The 23735-nt window shown below is 52.7% G+C and overlaps 10 protein-coding genes across 10 annotated transcripts; 4 read left to right on the forward strand and 6 right to left on the reverse strand.

The window, feature by feature from the left end:
* Nucleotides 1-109: 109 nt before the first annotated feature.
* Nucleotides 110-2269, reverse strand: CKM354_001144700 (uncharacterized protein; the record flags this gene model as incomplete). The annotated part of the gene is made up of 1 exon (XM_044806937.1): nucleotides 110-2269. One exon carries the CDS (start codon nucleotides 2267-2269, stop codon nucleotides 110-112), a length of 2160 nt encoding a protein of 719 aa, XP_044662872.1.
* Nucleotides 2270-2473: 204 nt separating this feature from the next.
* On the forward strand, nucleotides 2474-4383 carry CKM354_001144800 (dolichyl-P-Man:Man(6)GlcNAc(2)-PP-dolichol alpha-1,2-mannosyltransferase; the record flags this gene model as incomplete). Its single annotated transcript, XM_044806938.1, has 2 exons — nucleotides 2474-2562; nucleotides 2613-4383. The coding sequence occupies 2 exons, from the start codon at nucleotides 2474-2476 to the stop codon at nucleotides 4381-4383; spliced, it is 1860 nt and encodes a 619-aa protein (XP_044662873.1).
* A 403-nt stretch (nucleotides 4384-4786) lies between these two features.
* Nucleotides 4787-6230, forward strand: CKM354_001144900 (uncharacterized protein; the record flags this gene model as incomplete). The annotated part of the gene is made up of 2 exons (XM_044806939.1): nucleotides 4787-5087; nucleotides 5143-6230. The coding sequence occupies 2 exons, from the start codon at nucleotides 4787-4789 to the stop codon at nucleotides 6228-6230; spliced, it is 1389 nt and encodes a 462-aa protein (XP_044662874.1).
* A 110-nt stretch (nucleotides 6231-6340) lies between these two features.
* Nucleotides 6341-7198, reverse strand: CKM354_001145000 (uncharacterized protein; the record flags this gene model as incomplete). The annotated part of the gene is made up of 1 exon (XM_044806940.1): nucleotides 6341-7198. The coding sequence occupies one exon, from the start codon at nucleotides 7196-7198 to the stop codon at nucleotides 6341-6343; it is 858 nt and encodes a 285-aa protein (XP_044662875.1).
* A 944-nt stretch (nucleotides 7199-8142) lies between these two features.
* CKM354_001145100 (uncharacterized protein) lies at nucleotides 8143-9009 on the reverse strand (the record flags this gene model as incomplete). The annotated part of the gene is made up of 1 exon (XM_044806941.1): nucleotides 8143-9009. The coding sequence occupies one exon, from the start codon at nucleotides 9007-9009 to the stop codon at nucleotides 8143-8145; it is 867 nt and encodes a 288-aa protein (XP_044662876.1).
* Nucleotides 9010-9433: 424 nt separating this feature from the next.
* CKM354_001145200 (uncharacterized protein) lies at nucleotides 9434-10921 on the forward strand (the record flags this gene model as incomplete). Its single annotated transcript, XM_044806942.1, has 1 exon — nucleotides 9434-10921. The coding sequence occupies one exon, from the start codon at nucleotides 9434-9436 to the stop codon at nucleotides 10919-10921; it is 1488 nt and encodes a 495-aa protein (XP_044662877.1).
* Nucleotides 10922-12544: 1623 nt separating this feature from the next.
* On the reverse strand, nucleotides 12545-15031 carry CKM354_001145300 (uncharacterized protein; the record flags this gene model as incomplete). The annotated part of the gene is made up of 2 exons (XM_044806943.1): nucleotides 12545-14833; nucleotides 14888-15031. The coding sequence occupies 2 exons, from the start codon at nucleotides 15029-15031 to the stop codon at nucleotides 12545-12547; spliced, it is 2433 nt and encodes an 810-aa protein (XP_044662878.1).
* Nucleotides 15032-15445: 414 nt separating this feature from the next.
* Nucleotides 15446-17207, reverse strand: CKM354_001145400 (uncharacterized protein; the record flags this gene model as incomplete). Its single annotated transcript, XM_044806944.1, has 2 exons — nucleotides 15446-16207; nucleotides 16263-17207. The coding sequence occupies 2 exons, from the start codon at nucleotides 17205-17207 to the stop codon at nucleotides 15446-15448; spliced, it is 1707 nt and encodes a 568-aa protein (XP_044662879.1).
* A 1004-nt stretch (nucleotides 17208-18211) lies between these two features.
* On the forward strand, nucleotides 18212-20644 carry CKM354_001145500 (ubiquitin-specific protease UBP14; the record flags this gene model as incomplete). The annotated part of the gene is made up of 1 exon (XM_044806945.1): nucleotides 18212-20644. The coding sequence occupies one exon, from the start codon at nucleotides 18212-18214 to the stop codon at nucleotides 20642-20644; it is 2433 nt and encodes an 810-aa protein (XP_044662880.1).
* Nucleotides 20645-21238: 594 nt separating this feature from the next.
* Nucleotides 21239-23137, reverse strand: CKM354_001145600 (uncharacterized protein; the record flags this gene model as incomplete). The annotated part of the gene is made up of 3 exons (XM_044806946.1): nucleotides 21239-22025; nucleotides 22090-22293; nucleotides 22365-23137. 3 exons carry the CDS (start codon nucleotides 23135-23137, stop codon nucleotides 21239-21241), a joined length of 1764 nt encoding a protein of 587 aa, XP_044662881.1.
* Nucleotides 23138-23735: the final 598 nt, after the last annotated feature.

Here is a 23735-nt window from a genome sequence, read left to right on the forward strand (position 1 = left end):
TTTGTAAAGACAGCCAGCCAACCAACGTGGAAGAGAAATAGAAGTGGTACTGTACACGGCATGATCGAACACGAGCTGACAAGTAATTGGCTCTACGTGCAGCTCAGCTTCATTGCGGTGGCTGTTGATGTCCGAGGTTCCGCAGGATGGCACCGATGTCGAGATTCTGCTGTGGAGCAGCTCCAGATTGTGCTTGCTGAGGTTGTTGAGCTGGGTAGCCTTGAGCTCCGTACTGCTGGGCATAGGCGGCGTAGGCGGCAGCTTGTTGCTGTTGTTGAGCGTAGTATGCTGGATTGGCGTATGATCCGGCTGGCGGCTGCTGAGGTTGCTGGGGTTGCTGGGCGTAGTAGTTGGGATACTGCTGCGGTTGGGCGGCCTGAGGTGTGTTTCCGTACTGGAATTGGTATCCGTTGAATTGGTATGTTTGTGGTTGTGCCGGTTGTGATTGAGCTTGGTATTGTTGTTGTGCTGGTGCGGTGTACGATGTGGGCGCGGGAGCATGGTTCCCGCGCGCATTGTCGTTGTGGCGATTGGAGTGAGCGTGAGCGTCGCCACGTTGGCCTCTGTGTGCCTGCTGGCCGCCTCCTCGCTGTTGGCGCGAGTCGAAGCCACCTCTGCCACGACCGCCGCGTCCGCGACCTCTGTCGCCACGATCACCTCGACCTCGACCGCGCCCGCGATCGAAAGACTGCTGTGGACGAGGTGGACCGCCGCCAGCCATGAGCTCACTGAGGTTGTCAGGACGCTTGAGAGGGGCATAGAACTCGTCTGCTGGCTCATCGTCATCGTAGCTCAAGCCGCCGCCATAGCTTGAAGATGGGACGTCGCTAGCTCCGGCGGTGAAGCGCCTGTCATCCGACGCTGGTGGCGTAGCGTAGTCGTGCTGGCCCTGCACGAAGGCGCTGCGCGAGAGCTTGCCTCGTCCAGCCTTCTTGGCATACTTTTGCTGTCGCTTGAATTCTGCCTCCTTCTCGTCATCTGAGAATTCCTGTTCATCCTCATTGACTTCCTCGTCGTGGATGTTCGATGCGTCAGTACCTTTGAGGTTCTTGAGCGGCTGCGTGAAGACAAAAGTGCTGTGACTGTCGACGTAGTAGACATTGGAGCCGAATTCGAGGCCGAGATCCTTGATCTCATCGGCGTTGGTGAAAGCGACGCTGTACAATGGTTCTTGCACACGACCGAATGTCTCTGCCACAGCTCCCACAACCTCGCGCTTCTCGTTGCAGAGGACGGAGCCACTCTCAAGGACTTGATATTCGCCAGGTGTGACGCCTTTGATAAGGACCATATTGCCAACCGTGTTGCTTATGTTACCAAGCAGGGTTATTTTCATGTCCGGTGTGATGGTCACGTCTGGTTTCGGGATTACCTCTTCCTTGACCTCGTTCGCAGTCCGCGGCTGATAGTCCTTGTCTGCTGCATCCTTCTTGTTGTCTCCGTCGTCGTTGCCGTCATCTGCCATGAGCATTTTCGCTGCGGTCGCGGGATCGAGCAGCTCATACCCGTCCTCGCTGCCGCTGTCTTCGTCGGAAGAGTCGTCCGACGAAGTGTCGGAGTCTGATGATGACTCTGCATCGGACGAGTCGAACTGCCACTCGGACTCCTTGCTCCCTTTTTGTGCCGCCGCCGCAGCCATGAACTCGGTGTCATCCGTGACTTTCTCCGGGCGCGACAGCATGCCAGTTGTGTCGAGCATCTGCACGTCTGGCTTGTCCGTTGCAGCCTCTTCTGCCTTTGCTTGCGCCTGTATCGAACTCCCACCAGCTGCCGCCTCTTGATCGTCATTGACGAGGCCTCCTGTACCTGCCGAAGCACTTTCCTGCGGTACTGGAGCATCGCGAACAACGTCTGTGGTTTCGTCGAGCACACGTTCTTCCTGCGGCTCGAGCATGGGCTGATCGGGCAGAGTAGCAACGAGGTAATCACCTCGTGATACAGCCTCAGCGGGCACACCACCGGGAAGCTGCTCGCTGTCTTTCTTCAAAGCAGCATCACTTGGTTGTGGTTCAGTTGTCACTGGTGGCAGCACATTTGCAGATGCCGCAACGGGACCTGGCGAACCTGGCTGGTCAGCAGGCTTCGCGGAAGTGGCAGCGTCGGAATGCTTCGGAGTGTTGGAGTCGTAGACATCGTCCCAGTCGTCTTCATCCTGCATTTCGTTACGAGTGTCGGTCGTCACGTCGAGCGGTGCTTCCATTCGCATTCGCTTCGGAGGTCGTGCTTCGTCGGGCTCTTTCAGATCGAATGTGTCCACAGTCTCAGTCATGCTCTAGTACATGCTGCACGTGGAATGCTGTAGAGAAGGATGTGTTGTGATCAGTGTTGTTCGCGAGGGAAAGTTTTCGCAAAAGAAGCAGAGAGCTGCACAAGCTTTGACATCACCGCAAAAGTCGCGTCCGCGTGTCGTCTCCCGCGCCGCCTCCTCCGTCGCCCATCCATCCCACTAATGCACGCATAGACACGCCTCATCATGGCTGCATCAACGCCCAAGGGCACCAACAGGCCCCGGACTGCCTCCAAGTCGCCGCATCGTCCAACAAAATTGCCCTCGGGAAGGCTGTAAGCAGTAATCAACGACATCCGCCAACCAATGCTGAGCCTCAACACAGCACCAATGCACAACCTCCGCTCTACGTGTCAACATTGACGGCTTCCTATATCTTCCTGGCCTGTCATACCATTGCCGCTTTGTACAGCCCCATCCAAGACTGCGATGAAGTTTTCAACTACTGGGAGCCCACCCACTATCTGAACCACGGCAATGGCTTTCAAACATGGGAATACTCCCCCGAATACGCCATCCGATCATGGGCGTATACTGGGATCCATGCCATTCTGACTCCATTTGCCCGTCTACTATCCAGGACGAAGCCCAAAGTCGCCGAATTCTACTTCCTGAGATTTCTGCTGGGAGCCGTGTGCGCGCTCTCGGAAGCGAGACTGTATTCGAAAATTGCAGCTACCTTGAATCCGAGAATCGCCATCTACTACCTAGGTATCACTCTCACCAGTCCAGGACTGTATCATGCCAGCATTGCCTTCTTACCCAGCAGTTTTGCAATGTACTTCGTTATGCTTGGTACCGCTGCTTTCATGGACTGGCGAGGAGGTCTGCGCACTGCTCAAGGCATCTGGATGGTTGGAATCGGCGCGTGCCTTGGATGGCCGTTTGCTGCAGCCATGGCACTTCCATTTCTCGCTGAAGAACTGCTCCTGGCGTCTCTTAGTGACTTGTATGGCATCAACGAGCTGTTCTGGCGAGTTGTCGATGGGGTGATCAGGACTCTGATTGCTCTGGGACTGATCCTATGCATTGACTGGTTCTTCTACAAGAAGTGGGTTCTGGTGCCGCTGAACATTGTGCTTTACAATGTCTTTAGCAGCAAGGGTCCGGAATTGTACGGAGTTGAGCCATGGCACTTTTACTTGAGGAACCTCTTCCTTAACTTCCACCTCTGGCTGGTGTTGGCGATACTTTCAATGCCGCTTCTCCTTGCACAGCACTTTTTGCGTGCTAAAGGCGCGACGAGAGCGAGCTACCTTCGTGGCGTCGTCTTCTTAACACCATTCTATCTGTGGCTGACCATCTTTACGTTGCAGCCGCACAAGGAGGAGAGGTTCATGTACCCAGCATATCCGGCTTTGATCCTGAATGCGGCTGTGTCATTCCACATTATACTCGCCAACCTGGGCTCTACTGATTCGAAGGACTTCATCAGCAAGATTCCTGTTCAGCTGCGTCTGCTTGGAATCGTGGGATTTGTCCTCGCTGCCACAGCGATTGCAGCTTTCCGGACTGTGGGCACAATGTCAGCATTTGCTGCTCCACTCTCCATCTACGATCCGCTTCATCGTGTGGGCGTCACAAAGCCTGGAGACCAAGTTTGTCTTGGCAAGGAATGGTATCGCTTCCCATCACATTATCTACTACCAACCGGCGTTCGCGCGAAGTTCATTCGCAGCGAGTTCAAGGGACTCTTGCCAGGCGAGTTTTCCGAAGCTGGTCAGGGATTCGGGATGTTTCCAGGAACCTGGCTTGTGCCGCCTGGCATGAACGACGAGAACCGTGAGGATCCAGGCAAGTACACAGATGTTAAGCACTGTGATTTCTTGGTTGATGTCAATCTACCGAGCACGCAAGCTACAAGTCTGGAACCAAACTTCGTCGCCGACCAGAAGCATTGGGAGAAAATTAAGTGCTTGCCATTTTTGGATGCAGCTTCGACTGGGATTGCTGGTCGTTTGGGCTGGATCCCTGATCTACCTTTCGTGCCGCTGAAGTTTAAGCGCATATATGGTGACTACTGTCTGTTGAAGAGGAGGAAAGAGACAGTAGGCAAAGCGCAGCAAGCCTTGCCAAATATCGAGACGCTGTTGTGATAGCGGCCAAGGCAGCAATGGCATCGATCTACAACCAAACATCCACTCGAACCACTTTTCTCTGTCAACTGGACTCAAATGTTCTGGCATGAGTTGCAGTCGTGCACGCGCGACATCAATCTATTGTACATCTCAGCATACGATCGAACGTCATATGCCGAGCGTATTCTTGCCGCATCCGGACACTTATCGCTATCTTGCATTGGCCAAGTCCTATAGAAATGGGGCTAGTTCATTTGGCGTGGTACTAAAGCTATAGCTACTGTGGAGGACACCGCGTATCGACCTTCTTATCGCGGGCTCTGAACCAAGCTTTGGCGGAACATCACGCGTATGTCGTACTGTACAAGATGACCCCTCAACGCCTTTGCTCGCTGTCGGCATCTTGACCACGCCTGCAAAGATGGATTTGTTCTTCGAGACGAGAGACTCGTTCAAAGGTTGGGTCGGTGAAGCTCTGAATTTGGACAATCTTTCAACGTTGGCGAAGCAAGTTCGAAGCGGGGATGTCGCGCCTCTTCCGGCTTCAGTCTTCTCTGCTGTCGTGGTTATGACAGTAGTGCTATCGATATACGCGAAGAAAACGATTCAACGCCAGAGACGACCGACATGGCTCAGGTCGCGATCTCCAGATCCCGAAAAGCCTACTGCCAGTGTTCAACGACCTGGCAAGGGACCAAACGCGGCGGATCGAGAACCTGGCAGTGAGCAGCATCCCACATTTTGCTGGAAATGCCTTGACGCTGACAGCAACTCAAGCATGGCAGCCAGTCGACTTCAAGCGGCCAGATCCGGTGCCATATCCCGACTGGTCTGTGACCGAGACACCGCCACTGCCATACCGTCCCTTCCGCCATGGCCCTGTCTACAACATTACGATGGGACTTCGCAACATGCAATGGGATGAGTGGATCGAGCTCGATAACCACTACCTACGCTACCATACTGACAAAGCCCGCCGTATCGCTGAGCGAGGACCAAAGTGCTCCATGATCGATACATCAGACCCTCGCTACTTTGATGGCGCCCTCGAACTTCTCGAAGAACTCACCTCCTACCTGCCCAAACGCTACCCAACCCTCTTCCATAGCACTCCTCACGGCCTCACCAACACCCTCACCCACGAAACCTTCGATATCCGCCCAACCCATCTTTCCGTCAACTCCGGCCCCCGCGAAAACCCCATGCAACTCTGCGCACGCCTCATCCAAGATGACCTCGCCATCATGTTCGAGAAATCCGACGGAAAATACTACCTTCTCGCAGCCTCCATCCTCTTAGCCGGCTTCTGGCGCCTAACAGACAAATTTGGCATGTCCTTGGAAGAGATTCATCTTTCTGGCGACGTTCCTGGTTATGAAACAAAACTTCACAAAGGAATGGCGAACTTCTTCCGCCGCCTCGCACCGGAGAAACCTGTCCTTCGAAACAACTATTTCATTCAAGTCGATGATAATTTGGCATGGAGTCACAGCATTGGATCTGAAGATTCAGCGTCACCAAGTTGGAATACAGCGCAAAAAGATAAGGCGATTGAGAACCACTTTTTTCGTTCTGAAAGGCAGAGTCTGAGGAGGTTGCCGAGGAGTGGCGGGGTGGTGTTTACGATTCGAACATATTTTGAGCCGGTGAAGAAGATTGTGGGAGAGCCTGGCGTGCCTGGGAGGTTGGCGAGTGCGGTGAGGAGTTGGGGAGAAGATGTGGGAAGGTACAAGGGAAAAGAGAGGTACGGGGACGTTTTATTGGAGTTCTTGGATAGGGAGCATGAGAGGCAAGTCGATGAGGGATTGGTAGGAGAGGATGGAGAGCTTGTGGGGAGGAGGGAGGAGAGGAGGTATCCGTGGTAGAGTGCTACTTATTGGGTCTTACGATATGGAAGCATATGAGTTGGAGTATGAAGAGGATATTCTCCATGACCTGACTGATACATGATGCCCAACTAAATCAAAGTCCTGTACTACTCCTCTCCCGGCGCACCCCTCGATTTCGCAACAAGACTCGCAATCACCGAATCCGGAAGCAAATTAAACACCGAATGGAAAGCCTTATTATTCCAACCCACAATCCTCGCCGCAGCATTATCCTCCAAAGTATCCACCGCAACCTTCGCCACATCCTCCGGCTGATCAACTCCCACTTTCTCTATAATCCCTCTCTTCTCACCATGTCCCTGCCCATCCAAATTCGTCTCCGTCACACCTGGGATCACACACGCCACTCTCACTCCCTTGTCGATATTCTCTTGCCGAATTGCTTGAGAGAAAGTGTGCACGAATGCTTTACTTGCTGCGTAGGCGGCTGTGTAGGGAACGGGTTGGAAACCTCCTGTTGAACCCACGTTGAGGATTCCGCCGGATTTGCGAGAGACCATGTCGGGAAGGAATTGTAGCATCATGTCTACGACTGCGCGGACCATGAGGTCGACAGTCTTCAACGACGTATCCGTCTCCGGATCCTCAGCAAACACGAATTTCCTGCCAAAACCGGCATTGTTCACAAGTAAATCAACTTTCCAGTTGAATTCTTCCTTGATCTGTTTGTATACTTTTGCGGGGGCTCCTTGTTCGCCGAGATTGATGTTGATGGTTTTGATCTCGAGGTCTTGTGCAGAAGCTTGGATGGTTTTGGAGGCTTCTTGGAGTTTATCTTCGGTTTGGGCCACGAGGATTAGTCGTCGGACTCCTCGGGTGACGAGTTCTTGGGCTATGGCATAGCCGATTCCGGAAGAGCCGCCTGTTACGAGGGCTGTTGAGGCTGCGTAGTCGATTTTGGGGAGGGGAACGGAGGGTTCTTCGGTTTTTGTGTTGTCTGACATGATGGTGATGGATTAAGTGGTTGTTCAGGTGTTGATGTTCTACGATCGTTGTATTCTATTGATTGTTGCTGTCGATGTTCTATCTGTTGCTCAAACCATTTTCATCTCATATATGTTGAGCCTTCTCCATCTTGAAACGTTGTAGGCATCATTGATTCTTGCTTTGCCAGCACAACAATGGAAATGAATCTCTCCGCTCTACGGCCGGTAATGTTCTTGGCACAGCTTTGCCGTTTGGTCCTTAGCCAGATTGTTCTACCCATCGTCATGGGGCCGTCACTCATTACCAGTTCCAGTGCGTGCAGTTCTCCACAAGCTGTTTTGGATCTGCGTCTGTTGTCAAGAAAGCTTGACTAAGCTGCACGCTGACGGACTCAACCGTTGTACGTCACTGATGTTCACTAATCGTCGTGCCCATAACTTCCACTTCTGCAACACAAATTCAGGTTGTGGCGCACATTGCCGCCGCGCCACCAATGTCTGCGGAACGGAGGTATGTCCGTAGAACTATGGCCTGTTGTTCTACGAGCGAAGGAGGACTTTCAGCTCAGTGGGGGCAGTCGGAGTCTATGATTCAATTGCTTATAGCACTTAAGCTAGGCGGCGCTTAACCACAAGTAGAGTCCGTTAAATCCGATTGTACGCTATCGTAGCTCTCGTTGGTTTGATGCCAGCACAGAGGAAGCTTTCCTACCAAATCGGGGCTCTCGCATTCTGTGCTTCCTTCTCTTTCGCCGAGTAGCACTGGAGTCTCGAAGGACTCCGTTCGTTTTGACAGCGGGCAGTTCAACACGTCACAATATTGCTCTCATTTGCGTGCAGGTAGATTGTTGCGGCTACGAGGTATTGTTTTGTTGAGACTGAAGAATCACCGATCGATGTTGAAGGCATCCATTGAACGACGATGAATGGCCACAGCACACAAACGTTGCCGTGAACCCACTTCAAAGATATTTCTTGAAGAAGTCCAACGCTTGCTGCTCTGAGTCCTCGAGCGCCTTCTTCTCAATTGGGTCTTCAGGGTTACCTCTGACAGCAAAACCATGTCGACCCGGATCATAGGTCTGATGATCCATCTCAGGCACCTGTTTGCCTTCCTTCTTCGCTTCTTCATGCGCCTCCTCGACTTTAGCCTTGTTCTGGTAAGGAACTCCTTCGTCCTTGAGGCCCCAGCCGTAAGAGGCCGGCACGACCATGTATTTGACGTCGTCCGGTATGCTTAAAAAGCTTGGATGTAAAGCCACAATGGCGTCGATGAGGCCGATCTTCTTGCCGTCTTTCTCAACCATGTTGGACTCGAGACCAGCGCGGAGTGCGAAGCGGCCACCCCAGCAGAAACCGACCATGCCAATCTTGGTGCTTTGAGGAGTGGCGAGTCGCAAAGCCTTGAGGAAGCTCATGCAGTCGGCCTCAGTTTGCTCAAATGTGTGACGCCTCATCCACAAAAGCAGGCTGGGTGCGCTGGCGAGCATACCGCCATACTTGCCCAGAAGTGATTGTTTGCTGGCATCCACTGGGAGCAGAACATCGGCTACTTTGAGCGGCACGGGATCACCTTTGAAGAAGTCCGGCATGTAGACGAGATAGTCTCCATTCTTCGCGTACGAATCGCAGATGAGCTTGTTGTTGGGAAGCGGCAGGCCAAATATATCCGAGTAGACCACTATAATGGCTTTCGGGTCGGTCTTGTTGCCGACCACGTACGTGTTGAGTCCGTGAATTTGCTCTTCCGCGCCGATTGGCAAGCCAGCATGAATGCTACCCTTGATGCATTCTTGGTGGCATGAAGACTTCTGAGGCGAACTGGACATGATTGCGTCGCTGTGCTGCTGCTAGAAGTGGAGGGAGTCAACAAGCGGGAACTTTCAAGGTGTCACTGCGACGCAGTAGCGTGACATCTCCACAAGATATATTGCAACTCCCATCGCTAGTAGGTAATGGGATGCGTTGATTACTCAACAGAGGGTCGTACTGTGCCCAGACGGACAAAAGTTGAGAGTTGTTGTACATACAGGCGCGGGTCTGCCGATCCCTACGTCAACACTCGGGCGTAAAGTCTACGGCGCGAGCTGAGTGACAACCGGAACACTGCTTTGGAGAAGATCAACAGATGGGGAGCAAATTGTTGTTAAATAGTGTGCAACAGCCGGCAATGCAGTTCACATACATACCCAGCATATCTCGTTTCTCATCACCATTCACCACCTCCGAGCCCACAGGTGATCCGCTCTCAGTATGTCTCTGGTTCTGGAATACCTGGAGGGTCACCATGTCTCGTTGATCGCTCTTGCGGTTGTGGTGCTTGGATTCGCGGTTCATCAAATCTACGTTGGAACAACGAGCAAGCTCAGTCGTGTTCCTGGCCCATGGTACTCAGCATACACGAGTCTTGTGTTCAAATGGTACAATCTGAAGGGCAAGAGGTGGGACTACGTCCACAGCCTCCACCAGAAATATGGCCCTGTTATTCGCGTGGGGCCTAGCGAAGTGTCAGCGGTATCTCTCGAAGCCACGAAGGAGGTATACAAAATGGGGAGCCGATTCTACAAGACCGATTACTATGGGAAATTCAAAGGTGCCCCTAACGCACCCAATGGCATGTTCTTTGAGACCGACCCTAAGCTTCACGGCACTCATCGTGGGCGTACTGCACACCAATTTTCCGAGAAGTCCATCAAGAGCATGGAGTCCTACATTCGTCGCAATATCGACTTGACCGTCCAGCGCATGTCCAAGGATATTGAGTCATCATCACGCACTGATGCATTCAAGTGGTTCCTCTTCATGGCAACCGATGTGATTGGTGAGGCTTCCTTCGGAGAATCATTTCAGATGCTGCAGACCGGACAGATGAACCAGTATGCCCGGGATCTGGAGTTTATTGGCGAATCCAACCTGTACCGTGTGGAACTACCATTACTTGTCAAAGCCATGCGGCCGTTTGGTCTCGCCAAACGCATCACTCAAATGAGTGACCGCATGAATGAATATGCCAACGCCTCCATCAACCGCTACTGGAAGGCGTACCGCCAAGATCCGGAAAACGTCAAGCCGACATTATTGACCAAGACCTATGGCCTCGTGGATGATGGGGTTTTGCCAGAAGAGCAACTCAATATTGATGCGCGAGTCAACATCATTGCTGGAACTGACACGACGGCCATGACAGCCGCAGCTATTGTGTACCTCCTTGTACAGCACCCAGATGTGGAGCGTCGACTCGTCGAGGAGGTGGCTAGCCTTCCGGATGAGTTCTGTGACGATGACTGCCGGCAACTGCCTTATCTTGAACAAGTCATTCAAGAGACACTTCGCGTACGACCGCCCATCGGCATGGGCCTGCCACGTTTGGTACCTCCTGAGGGTACTGAACTATCAGGCTACTATATCCCTGGCGGTTCGGTTATCGGAATTCCAGCATATAGTCTTCACCGAGATGCCACCATCTTCCCCGACCCCGAAGCGTTCAAGCCAGAGCGGTGGGAGCAGCCAACGGCGGATATGAAGGATGCTTTCGTGACATTTGGGGGCGGTAGTCGGTACTGCATCGGCGTGCACCTCGCGAAAATGGAATTACGTCTTGCAATTTCTCGATTTTACAGGCGTTTCTCGCGTGGAGTCGAGTTCGTTCCAGGCTTTGACGCAGATGCCAGCATGGAGATTTTCCAGAGTTTCTTGAGTAGCTTCAAAGGGAAGAGCTTGTTGATACAAGAGAAGTCTTGATTGAGCCCTACAAGAGCTTTTGGACAACAGGGTATCTTCTATTGGAGAATTTAGATGTCCGTATTTGAGCGTTTCGCAATGCAACATGTCATTTGCTGCGATTGAACGAGGTCACATCGTCGCACAAACTCTTCTCTTCAACCGACTTCGTAAGGAGTGCCGCTCAGATAGAATCAAGTCTGGCTCCGACGGCTCGCGTGGAGATATCTCGTACTCGTGTGCTTCGTCCCATTCGATCTCATCAAGTGAGAGCGCATCAGCAAAGTGGAACTCATCCGTGAAGATATCAATTTTTCGAGAGTATCTGGTCCCGCAGAAACCCCATCTCTCAGCCTTGTCCAGCTGCCGATTATGATATGCAACGACTTCCTCGTGCACTTTCTGTCGCTCCTCTTCCGATCTTGTGTCAGGCTTGAGTTGAAGTCTTACACGCCCTGCACGGCTTTGCGCAGACGCACGGAACTCTCCCGAGACCATTGCCTCCGGCGGGATAAGACCTTGCCAAGTTCTTCCCTCCAGTGCAGCACTGGGGAAATCGTATCTGACGCAATGGAGACGCCACGGATTGGCCTGCTGCCAGGCGCATTCAACAATATCGTATATCAAACCAAAGGTCAGCCAGAGGGGTTGAGACGGGCGCTCGGTCTCCAGGTTCCGATTGCTGAAGTTGAGCCACATCAGTGTACCGCGCTCCTCGCCGGACACGTTGATGAGCAACTGTTCTGGCGCTGGAGCACATGGTATCATACTTCTCCAGCTTGCGTTTGGGACCTTCAGTCTCTTTAGCACTTCGGAGCTCCTGCAGACCCACATGTCCATAAAAGGTGACTGCTTGCACGGTAGCACCGTGAACCTATCCCAAAAGGCGCATTGCCCAAATATGGTCGGAAATGTCTTCTGTAAAAGTGGATTTATCTGTGTCGTATCCAGATCGAAGTCGGTGACAGGACTGCCGGGATGCAGCCACATTATGTTCAGGAGTCGCGAATCGTCCGATATTGTCCTCTTCCAGGTCTGGCAGACTCGCTGCACACTCAGAAGCTCTCCTTGTGATAGCTGGCAGAGAATTAGGTATAGCAATGCTGGCTCTTGCAGAACACGCGTGCTCGCTGATGACTCCATTCTTTAGATCTAGACCAGTTTCCGATGAACCTCGTATGTCCCTTCTGTTGCTGGCAGCGGCAGTGTGTTTCGCGAAGAGGAGCTTGCGATTGATCACGACTAGATCGTCCTATTGCTCGCGAATCAGGCGCAGTGTGGGCGCAGGTCAAGTCTTTTGTACACCATAGGTGAGCGTTGATAGCAGTGCCGAGGCCGGTGAAGACATGGTCGCCGAGGCCGTACCCAGGTTGAATTCAGCATGTTTTGATGCTGCGGCTGAGGCGATGCAGCGAACGACGCGAATTTCTAAACTCTCATGATGTCGATCGTACGGCACAGTAAATTCAACGTGCCGAATATCCGACATGACACTCTGTACGCAGCGTTGAACATGTCGCATGCCGTCGTGGTCGCGCACAATATTGCTAAGCTCAAGGATATTGAGCGCTCAGGACAGCCGGTAGGCCATTGTGAAGGGGCGAAATCTGCTACAAGTGAAGAAATTCGCTGTGGTACTGCCTGTCATCCCACAAGTGCGGCTGAATCGTCGGCGGCCTCTTTTCTGAGCTTCTTGACATGATTCAGCGCGCTGCCCTCCATCAGCCAAGGTACTTGGCCTTCATGATAGGTATGTTCTAGAAGAGTCTCCCAAGTCGAACCATTCGCTGGCTTCACTTGCATAACCAGTTGCTTTCCTGGCTGTATGTTTTCGGCATCCAGAATAGAAATAGTGCCTGATGCTTCGATTCTATCCCAGGCAGAAGGATCGCTGAAGGTAAGAGCCAACATGCCTTGTTTCTTGAGATTCGTTTCATGAATGCGAGCAAAGGACTTTGCAATGACTGCAACACCTCCAAGAAATCGAGGCTCAAGCGCAGCGTGTTCTCGTGAAGAGCCTTCTCCATAGTTATTGTCTCCGACGATGCACCATCGAATGCCTTGTTGCTTGTATGACTTTGCGACCTGTGGAATAGCATCCACGGTCTGGTCCACCTGATTGATCGCTTGACCTCTAGCATGACCTGGATCCTTCGGCATGGGAGATAGGAAGCCATTCTCGGCGCCTATCAAGAGATTGTTCGAGATGTTCTCCAGATGACCACGATAGTTGTACCAAGGTCCAGCAGGTGAGATATGATCAGTCGTGCACTTGCCCTTGACCTTGACGAGGACTCTCATGTCCGACGCATTGCCTGACATCCACGCTGGGAAGGGCTCAAGCAGCTGGAGTCGATCGCTCGTTGGGGAGATAGCCACTTCGATGTCGGCGGATTCTGCCAAGCTTGCCGGAGCCTGGTAAAGTGCGTCACCAGACGCAAAGGACTTGGGCAACTCCTCGCTCGCAGGTGGAGTGAAGCGGAATGGCTCGCCTGTTGCAGACATGATGAAATCCTTGTCCGGATTGTGCTCCAAGGAGCCCGAATACGCGAAAGCCGTCACGATCTCTGGAGAAGTGACAAATGAATGTGTTGCCGGATTGCCATCGTGCCTTCCAGTGAAGTTACGATTGTAGGATGAGATGACAGAGTTTGGCTCGTGCTTAGATGCACCTTTGCGGTTCCATTGGCCGACACAGGGTCCGCATGAGCTGCTCAGAATGTTGGCGCCAGCTGCTTCAAGTTCTGTCAAGATGCCTTCTGCCTCAAGTGTTGCTCGGATCTTCTCACTTCCAGCTGTGACGAGAAATGGCACTTTCGGCTTCAACCCGGCGTGGTTCGCTTCCCTGACCATATTGACCACGTTCTTCAGATCCTCGTAAGAGGAGTTGGTACAGCTACCAACCATAGCTTGAGATACATCCCTTGGCCAGCTGCTTTGTTGTACATCATTCGCAAAGCGGGACAGTGGATGAGCCAGATCAGGTGTAAAGGGTCCGTTGATATGTGGTTCGAGTGTGTCGAGATCGATCTCAAGCACTTCATCATAATGCTTATCGCTACCTTCATCTGCCGTGATCAGGTTGTAGTTGTTCCGAGCAGCATCGGCGATGAAGTCACGATCAGTAGCGTGTAGATATCGACCCATAGACTCTGCCCATGGAAATATGCACGAGGTGCTGCCAATCTCTGCTGACATGTTGCAAACTGTTGCCATCGCTGTGGCACTCATAGTCTGCGTGCCAGGTCCGAAGAACTCGATAATCTTGCCTTTTCCTCCAGATACTGTGAGCATACCGGCAAGCTTCAGAATGATGTCCTTTGAGCTACTCCAGCCGCTGAGGTTTCCAGTCAAGCGGACTCCAACCACTTTCGGGCAAGGTAGTTCCCATGGAATACCTGCCATCGCGTCCACCGCGTCAGAGCCGCCGACACCAATCCCGAGCATGCCCATGCCGCCAGCGTTGGGCGTGTGAGAATCGGTGCCAATTATCAGTCCGCCTGGAAAAGCATAATTTTCGAAGATGATGATATGGATAATCCCAGATCCAGCTTGCCAGTATCCAATGTCGTACTTTTTACACGCTGAACTCAGGAACTGATAGACCTCGGAGTGTTGCTGCCTCGCGTTCTCCAGATCGATATTGCCGCCGTGTTCCGTGACGATCAAGTGATCGCTGTGAATCGTGGTCGGCACCGCCGTCTTCGGCAAGCCTGCACTGATGAATTGCAGCAGTGCCATTGTCGCTGTTGCATCGTGACATGCTGCTCTATCTGGCCTCAGCTTGAGGAGTGACTTTCCAGGTCTGATGTCCTGCGATTCTGGCTCGCACAAATGAGTGTACAGAATCTTCTCGCTCAGTGTAAGTGGCCTTTGTATCCGTCTCCGAATGGCTGTCAGATTGTGCTGCAGCTGCTTGTATGGGAGAGATCGCTATTTCCCATCAGCAAAGTGGTCCGCTGAGGATGGCAGTGAGCCAATTGCCACCTTCTCCAAGTTTGACAGCGGCACATCTGCCTGACCAGTGCTTCCTGTTGAAGTTGCCAGTCGTCGACGCCATCTTGCTTTGGGACCTGAGTATGTGAATGCAGTTTGCCTGCTAAGGCCAATTGCTCGAGAACGGCAGTACATTCTGGCCAGCCCTTTCTCGCAAGCCGGCGAGTGAATGGTCTGTAAGGACGAACGTCTGGGAGACGCGCCGGAAGCCCCAACAAGCGTCCATCTCCGGCTTCGCACGCGTCTTCGTGGCGACGGATGCAAAAGCGGCCTTCTCTGCCGCGTCAATGTCAAGCTAAAGGCAATGAGGCGGAGCAATCCGGCGTAGGAACATGGAGAAGGAGTACGAAAGACGGAGTGCTCCGCTTCTCCATTTCCGCCGCCAAGCAAATGTCTCCACTTCTCAACTTCGCTTTGTGCTTTCCAGACAATCTCGGGGCATGGCTCTACACAGTCAAAGGAGAGATCTATCCACAAGAATGTATACTGAGGCGTATTTCTTGATTCAGTTGAGAGCTATAGAAAGCCGTCTCCAGTGTGACACACATCTCACTCGACCAAAACCCTCAAACCTCTCGCATCTTTTCTCGGCCACGGCGAGAAGTAATCCCTATAAGGCTCCACATCCTCCTTCACAGTCTCCCACAATTTGAAATCAAACTTCTCACTCCCAAAGACTGTCGCAAGAGTCATATACAATTCCGCCTGGGCCAGGTTCATCCCTAAACAGCTTCTCGTCCCTTTGCTATACGGACTGAACATTTTTCTCGCGCGATCGCTGCCTTCAGTGTCGCGTAAGAAGCGCTCGGGTCGGAAAGTGTGAGGATCGGGAAAGAGGGTGGGATCAAAGGCTGTGAGCCAATTAGACATGCCGACCGGGACTCCGGGAGGGATAGTCCAGTCTTTGTATTGGATCGGAAGGACAGGAGAGATCCGGGCAAGGCGATGTCCGGCACCAACGGCGACGCGGTGGCCTTCTTGGATTACAGCGGTGAAGTATGGCAGTCTTTCAAGCGAGGACAATGGCGGAAGGGCGTGAGAATCCGTGATGAGCTCGCGAAGTTCAGTTCGCAGTCGCTGGAGGCAGGCAGGATTGGAGAGTAGATGGAACGTGGTATTTGTGAGATGAGAAGACGTGGTGAACGTTCCAGCTCCGATGAAAGTTTGTGCTTCGTTGAGCATGTGCTGGCGATTATGGTCTTCCTCCAATAATTCGGGACTGTTCCAAAGTTCGTGGAAGATCGTTCGTCGACCATTCTTTTTCAGCTGCCCATGATTTCTGATAACCTCGTCCACGTCTTCGGCTTGTTTCTGAACGTTCTGGTCAGTGATCGGGTACAAAAGCTCAAAATCCGCCGTGGCTTACTTCTTGCATCCGGATCATGCCTCCAAAGGACGGATTCAATTTAACGACTATCCACGCAGGGAGTGCCTTCATCGTATAGATGAACCAAGGAAAGAATTTGTTGATGTGAAGGGTCTCGGCCCCTCGGGACACCGCAGTGACGAACCCTGCCATCATGTCTGGAGTGTTCAATCCTCCGTACGATGCCCCATATGAGTAGTCACTAATTATATCCATTGTCAAGGCTGTGTAGGCGTGGTCGAGCCGCAGCGGTTTCTCCGTTCCTTTAAACTCTTTCACACGTCGACAGAAGTTTTGAATGTGCCCTTGGATAAGAGGCGACAGCTCCGTAACAGCCTTCTTGGAGAAGAAAGAATTCACTGGCGCCCTGCGCTTGCGATGCAAATCATGCCCTCTGGCCACAATGAAGCCACTGCTGGTTCCGAACATCCCCAGAGCCCAGGGATACTTTTCCCTGGGTTTGGAAGCACCAGTGTAAATTTCGTCTTCAAAATCCGGATCATGGATATGGAGCTCATGGGGTGAGATGCGAATGATTGGTCCGTAGCGTTGGTGCATCTCTTTGATTGCGAACGTGTAATTGCCAGACAGAATGACATCGTAGTAGAACTCGTATGCTCTTGTGAAAGCAGCGATTTTGGGTCCCGGAAAGCCAGCCAAAGGGTGCAAGTAAAGTCGGTAGATAATGCGCTGTGTTGCCCAAACAAGCAGTATAGACACTGACGCGCTCGTCAACACGAAGAAGTCTGCTACAGCATCATATGTCGCTGCCCGAATGGCTCGACTCAAGGCAGTCTCCGTTGATGGCCGTGAAGCGTGAGAGTAGTGCCATGCCACGTTCCAGGTCCAGTGAAAGATGGTAGTGGCCGTAAGGCTGTAGCAGAACAATCTAGCCAGACAAATGGTTAGGGCAATGAGCGTCGCACGAGCTGTGTTGTAAGGCATGTCTGCTCTTGCAGTGAGCGGTGATGGAGATGCACGATAGAACGATCGATTAGCAGCGTAGGAGGTGACGGAAGGGGCACGATGATGGCATTAGTATTGCCTACAGCCTCAATGCTGCCGTTGTGGAATGGAGGCCAAGGCCTTGCAAAGTGGATATCAAACTCGATCCCTCGACAGGGCGATTGGCAGTAAACCTTGCTGTGAAATAACCCAATTGGCGGCGTCTGTATGCTTCTAGGATCGTGCCTACCAACTAGATGCGGCGGCGGAAACCTTTGAATACGCAGTAATTGGCTTATGCTTGGAAGTCAGGTCGCCATTCCACGGCTGCAGTGGTGAGGCTGTATGTAGCATGATGTGCGCGCAGGAACATGGCGGTTGTCTGCCCTAATGAGGGTATGAAGGCTGGGATTCAGGTTCAGCTGAAGGTGGACGCTTGGGCGTAATACAAGTCCGAGCGAGAGCGCAGCACAGCGGTCCAGCAGGCATGCTGACCGAAGACGGTGACGGGTGTCCGAAAGCTTCATCCTACAGGATCGAATGTGATACAGCATCCTGTCTGGCAGTGTGTTGGGCTGTGTGTGTGTCCGTCTGGTAGATGTTTTCTTGGACTTGACACTGCGGCGGCGAAGATTCTCTGGCGTATAGCGGAGAAGCAAAGCGTTCTGCTAAATGCCGCACCTTGTCTAGATATCATCTATGGAGTGCCAAGAGCTGAAAATAAGCCCTGTGCAGTATGGTGGAGGGAGCAGTTGAAGACGGAGAGTTGGGAATTGCGTTGCAGATGTGGTGAGCCATGAAGAGGCTAAGAAAGACCAGGCAGTCAAATAATTGATGACACATCAATCAAAATTTGACTCACCTATCCCACTCTCTCCCCGCAATGACGGTGCCTGAGCCAGGCCAGGCTGCTGTGCTTCTGGAGCTCCAGACAAACAACCAGCAACCAGCAACCACCAACATTTCTCTTCTTACTATTGAAATTTCCCCATCTCACCGCAACCATGGGCGATCAGTGCCCGCACGTCAAGACCTTCTCACGCCCGCCGCCGCAGCCCAAAGACCCCGTCTACCGCGAAGACTGCACGCTCTGCTTCGATGGCGTCGACGATGCGGCGGGAATCGATGTCTGTTTGCACTGCTTCAACGGAGGCTGCGCGGGCGACCGACAACACAACAAGCAGCACGCCGACGAGGTCAGCCATCCACTCGCCGTGAACATCAAGCGCACTCGCAAGCGTAAGCCCGAGCGAGACGACGGCGAATCGCCCGCCAAAATCAGCAAGCTTGAGATCAAGGCCGAGACCGACGCCGATCGATACGACACCGAGACGAACATTAAATGCTTTCAATGTGACATTGATAACATCGCTCAGGAAGGAAAGGTCGGCGATGTGGTGGCTGGCGTGCTCAAAGCAAACACCTTCGCTCAGCAAGAGGAAGTCAAGGCCTGGGAGCTGGAGTTAACGATTTGTGATCACACTGCTTTCCTCGAACAACAGCCCGCCCGTGATATTCCTAGTGGCGACCTGGGTCATTGCGGCGAGTGTGATCTAAAGGAAAACTTGTGGATGTGTTTGACCTGCGGCAACTTGGGCTGTGGGCGACAGCAGTACGGTGGCGCGCCAGGCAACAGCCACCAAGTCGGGCATGCCAACAGCACAAAGCACCACGTGGCAGTCAAGCTGGGATCCATCTCCGCTGATGGAAGTGCTGACATCTACTGTTATTCCTGCGACGAGGAGCGCAAAGACCCTAAGCTGGTCGAGCATCTTGCTCACTGGGGAGTCAACATTGCAGATCGAGAGAAGACGGAACAGAGTTTGGGCGAGATGAATCTCATGTACAACTTGAGCTACGACTTTTCCATGATCGACGCCGATGGCCGACAGCTCAAGCCGATGTTCGGGAAGGGATACACAGGATTGAGGAATTTGGGCAACAGCTGCTATCTCAACTCAATTCTGCAAGCGTTGTTTGCAACGCCCGAATTTGCCAAGCGTTACTATAGACCAGATGAGAGAATCAAGTTGGGGCCAACGTTCAACCCTGCTGAGGACCTCGAATCACAGCTGCGCAAGCTTGCCGACGGTCTCCTATCTGGACGCTACAGCAGACCTGACATTGATGTCCAGCAACCTGAAAATGAGGACGAGAAGCCTCACCAGAAAGGCATTGGTCCCAGTATGCTCAAGCAAATCGTCGGGAAGGGGCATGCAGAGTTCAGCAGCATGCGGCAGCAAGATTCCTTTGAGCTCCTTTTGCATCTCCTCAAGCTGGTTTCTCGGTCACAAGCGACCGCGAAGAATAGCGGCTTCGCACAAATCTACGACCCAGTCGATGCCTTCCGCTTTCACATGGAGCAGAAGCTGCAATGCCTAAGCTGCAAGAAGGTCAAATACCGCTTGGACGAGATGGAGAACATCAGCGTTGCTGTTCCCATACAGCGCAAGCCCAAAAGCGATTCCGCCCCAGTGACCAACGGTGGAGATACGCCAATGACCGACGGCGACAAGGCCCCCGAAAAGGAAGAGTTCGAGACTGTGACCTTAAAGCAATGCCTGGATGACTTCACAGCGCCAGAGGTGGTTGATTTGGAATGCTCAGGGTGCAAGAACAAGGGTTTCACAAAACAATCACTCTTCAAGACCTTCCCAGTTATCCTCGCAGTCAACGCTCGGCGGTTTGAAATCGTCAACTGGGTTCCGATGAAGCAAGATGTGCCTGTTATCGTGGGCGATGAAGTCTATGACATGGAGGCATATCGCAGCAAGGGCAAGCAGCCTGGTGAGGAGGAATTGTCGGACGACCAGGATGCCGGCGCGGGTGCAAGCAACAAGTTCCAGCCAAACGAGGTCGCACTTGAGATGTTGATGAATATGGGCTTCCCGAAGATACGTTGTGAGAAAGCTTTACGGGCTACCGGTAATGCGGACCCAGATGCTGCGGCTGGCTGGCTGTTTGAACACATGGAGGATCCAGACATCGATGAGCCGATGGAAGAGCCCGCGACAGGTGCTGGTGGATCGTCTTCGGCTGTTGATCCCGATAAGATTGAGAACCTGGGCAACATGGGCTTCTCCGCGCCACAAGCTCGACAAGCACTTAAAGAGACTGGAGGCGACATGGAGCGTGCTGTGGACTGGTTGTTCAGTCATCCTGAAGCGACGGGCGACTTCGGCGATGATGCTGCTCCAGAGGGCGCTTCTGCGCCTACTGCCATTCCTGAAGATACCAAGCCTGCCAAGTTCTCCCTCTCGAGCATCGTTTGTCACAAGGGTAGCTCGATTCACGCCGGCCACTATGTTGCTTTCGTCAAGAAGCTGGCGGGGTGGACATTGTTCAACGATGAGAAGGTCGCGCTTGGTGGTGACGTGGAGGAGATGAAGAAGTTTGCTTACATTTACTTTTTCCGGCGTGAGGGCGAGGAAGCCTAGGTGGCAAAAATCACTGGAACTTAGCAGGGCGTCAGGCAATGGTTTGGTCGCCCAGGTGGGCCACAGTGGAGTGTAGATCAGAGAGGACATATTGCATACTGGCAGTGGCCTAGAGTCGGGGAACCACTGAGACGAACGAAATGACAGGTTGAGCTTTGCGCTCAATATGAGGGATATGAGATGCATGATCGGCGGCTATAGAGTAGATCTGCTATCGTTGGGAGAGGCCGAACGGTGTAGAAAGGCTATTGCAAAAAGAGCAGGGTGACCGGGTGTAACAATAGAGCAGCAGAAAGGCCCAACGCATGTTACCGTCCGCCACATAGGCAGACCAGCCTCTCCTCCCCTTACTGGAGCGTGGCATTAAATTGAGATGACATTGCATTTTCAAGCGTTACGAGACCACAAAAGTGTCTTTCAGGTGCACATTCGTGTTCTTCTAAGAATGTAGCATATCAATTGAACTACGCCTTGCACGTATGAAAGCATGCAACATCTCCCAGCTCCAGAACCATTGAATCCCGTCACCAAGACCATTCGTCATTGCTCCATTGGCAATCACTTCCATCCTTCGCGTGTCTTTCTACTAAGTTCTCAAACAACGGACCTCGTCCTCACAACATCCACCTCAGTCTCCACCACAACCTCCAGATTTCCCTTCCACATAGCCTTCTCCCTCTCCTCAGCCATCTTCTTCGCAAATTTGCTCTTCTCTCGTACAGTCTTCGCCATAAACCTCGTCGCAACAGCCAATCCGCAGAACCCCGTTGTGATTCCAGCCAAAACCCAAACAGCGCGATGAGGACCCAAAGCGTCGAATTCCTTCGCAGCGAAAAGAGGGAAAATTCCCGCTAGAAGAGCGCGGATAGCGTGGAGTGGAGCATATGCGGAAGCTGTGTGGTGCGAGTAAACTTCTGTGAGATAGAGTGGTAGAATGCTGCTGAATTCGACGAGGCAGTATCCGATCAATAGAAGAGGGACGATGGAGAGCCAAGCGGAAGGGTTACTGGACCCGAAGACGGGATTGGGGACCGTGAAAGAAAACCACCAGAGTGCCAGGACGAAGATTGGGGAGGCGATGAAACTGTAACTCCAGAGTTTCTTTTCGGCTTCTGGTGCCGTAGGGTTCGGGCTTGTGGAGGAGCGGATGGGTCGGAAAGTGTGATGGCGATGGATGTCGTAGAGGCGCGGGAGCCAGGAAAAGAGGATGGCGCCGAGGGCCAGGGCGAGGAAGGTGAGAGAGGAGGTTTGTGGGGAGAGGTCGAATTGAGATGTGTAGACGATGGGGATGGTTTCGGTGAAGAGTGTTGTGAGGCCGAAGGAGAATGCCGCGAGGAGGGTGGAGAGCAGGATAAGGGGTTCGGTCGTGGAAAGTTTGAGGCTGGAGAAGGAAGGTTGTTAGCGGGAATCGCTTTGTTGATGTGCATGGAGGGCCGTTGACTCACGGGAGAAGCAGTTGATGCTGCGCAAATTCGGCATAGGATGGGATACGATGACTTTCGTCCAGACGCAGCCCGCCAAACCCAGTGGCCTTTTCAATTTGACGGACCTCTTGGTGAAGCAAGAGATTCGGCTGGGTTTCTGTCATCAGGAAGCAGAAGACGCCAATAACGACGTTGGCAATGAGTCCTCCATAATAGACCCATTCCCTAATGTCACACATCAGTCAGCAAGAAGCGCGATCAAAAATCATTGTCGCGCTTGAATGGGCACAACTCACCATCCTGCGCCCGTCTCACTTACGTGAGACCCCATCACAGGCCCCAACGCAAATCCCAAAACTCCACTGACTGCCCAGACGGACACAACCCAGATTCTGCCCTTTGCGTTCCACAGATGCTCAAAAGTGCCTAGAGCAACGACGCTCGGAACAGCCGCTACCATGCCTGAAAGAGATCTCCCCAGTAGCACAGACCACAAGTTTGGCCCAGTCGCGACGATCAAACAAGTAGTACCAAAGCATGCTGCAGCCCAAGAGAATAATCGTTTATCACCAAAAACCTCGCTCACGGGCGGGAAGATGAACGATCCGAGAGCTTGACCGATCCAGTACATCGTGACGAACGAGAAAACGGAGAGAGTCTGGCTGATCTCCAAGTCTTCCTTGGCATAGTTCGCAACTGTAGAGCCCGTGTTTCCAAACATCGAGGAGGCAAAATGAGCAAGGCAGATTCCAGCCGTGTAGTAGATTTTCTGCTTCGAGATCCAGTTTCGTGGAAGAGAGATGCTGTCTTGTCTCCAGGAGACGATGCTGTGTTCGTCGACGTCGAGTTGTTTTGCATTGAGCAGGTCAAGCACAGGTTGCGGAAGGTGACTCTGACGAGGTTTCAAGTCGACATTGCTCAGGAATGAAGTCACGGACGATGCTCTTGAGCGAGGAGGCGTGGCGAAGCAGTTGACGAGTTGGCTCTCGCTGTCGCGGCCGCCATCGAGAGATCGGCGGAATTTCTGATCGTCGTCTGGAACGTCGAGGTGGTCTGATGAGGAGGGCATTGTTGTACAGGTTTACTACCCTGTGAACGAGGTGACTAGCATGAATGAATGAGGAGGATGGACAGCAGACGATCGAATTAGCAGCGCCTCGGGCGGCTGCATTTTAGTCGTCGCCCAAGAAAACAGATTGAGGCGCAGAGGTATCGCGTTGCATCACATTCGCCGTTACTGCTTGGGGTGGGTTGAAAGCTCCGAGCGATCTATGCACCGAAATGGAAGCATAGTGCAGAACGGCTTCTCATTCGGGCCAAGATCGATCTGGAGCTGACCTCCGTGACGAATCGCAGATCACCCATGCTGAAGATTTTGTTGTTCTGTGGGCGAAAGATGAGGCATTCTGATCAGTGCTGGTTGCTATAGGTGTCGGCAACTTGGCACAGCATCAAAACGCGTTGTGTCGACGTGCCGGAGAGAGGAGACGCGATACCGGTGTTTTGCCGGGAGCTGTATACGCCGGAGGTCACATTGCATAGGGATTGGGCCGTTTCGTCCACGCCGTTGACTAAACAGAGTCAGATCAGTGCTGCCCCGATCGTGATTGTGACTCGCAGATTTCGGCCAGAGATTGCAGCTACCACTTGGAGTCGCCTGTGCTTCG

The sequence above is a fragment of the Cercospora kikuchii genome (genome assembly GCF_019650295.1).
Source record: "Cercospora kikuchii DNA, contig_00008, whole genome shotgun sequence".
NCBI lineage: Eukaryota > Fungi > Ascomycota > Dothideomycetes > Mycosphaerellales > Mycosphaerellaceae > Cercospora > Cercospora kikuchii.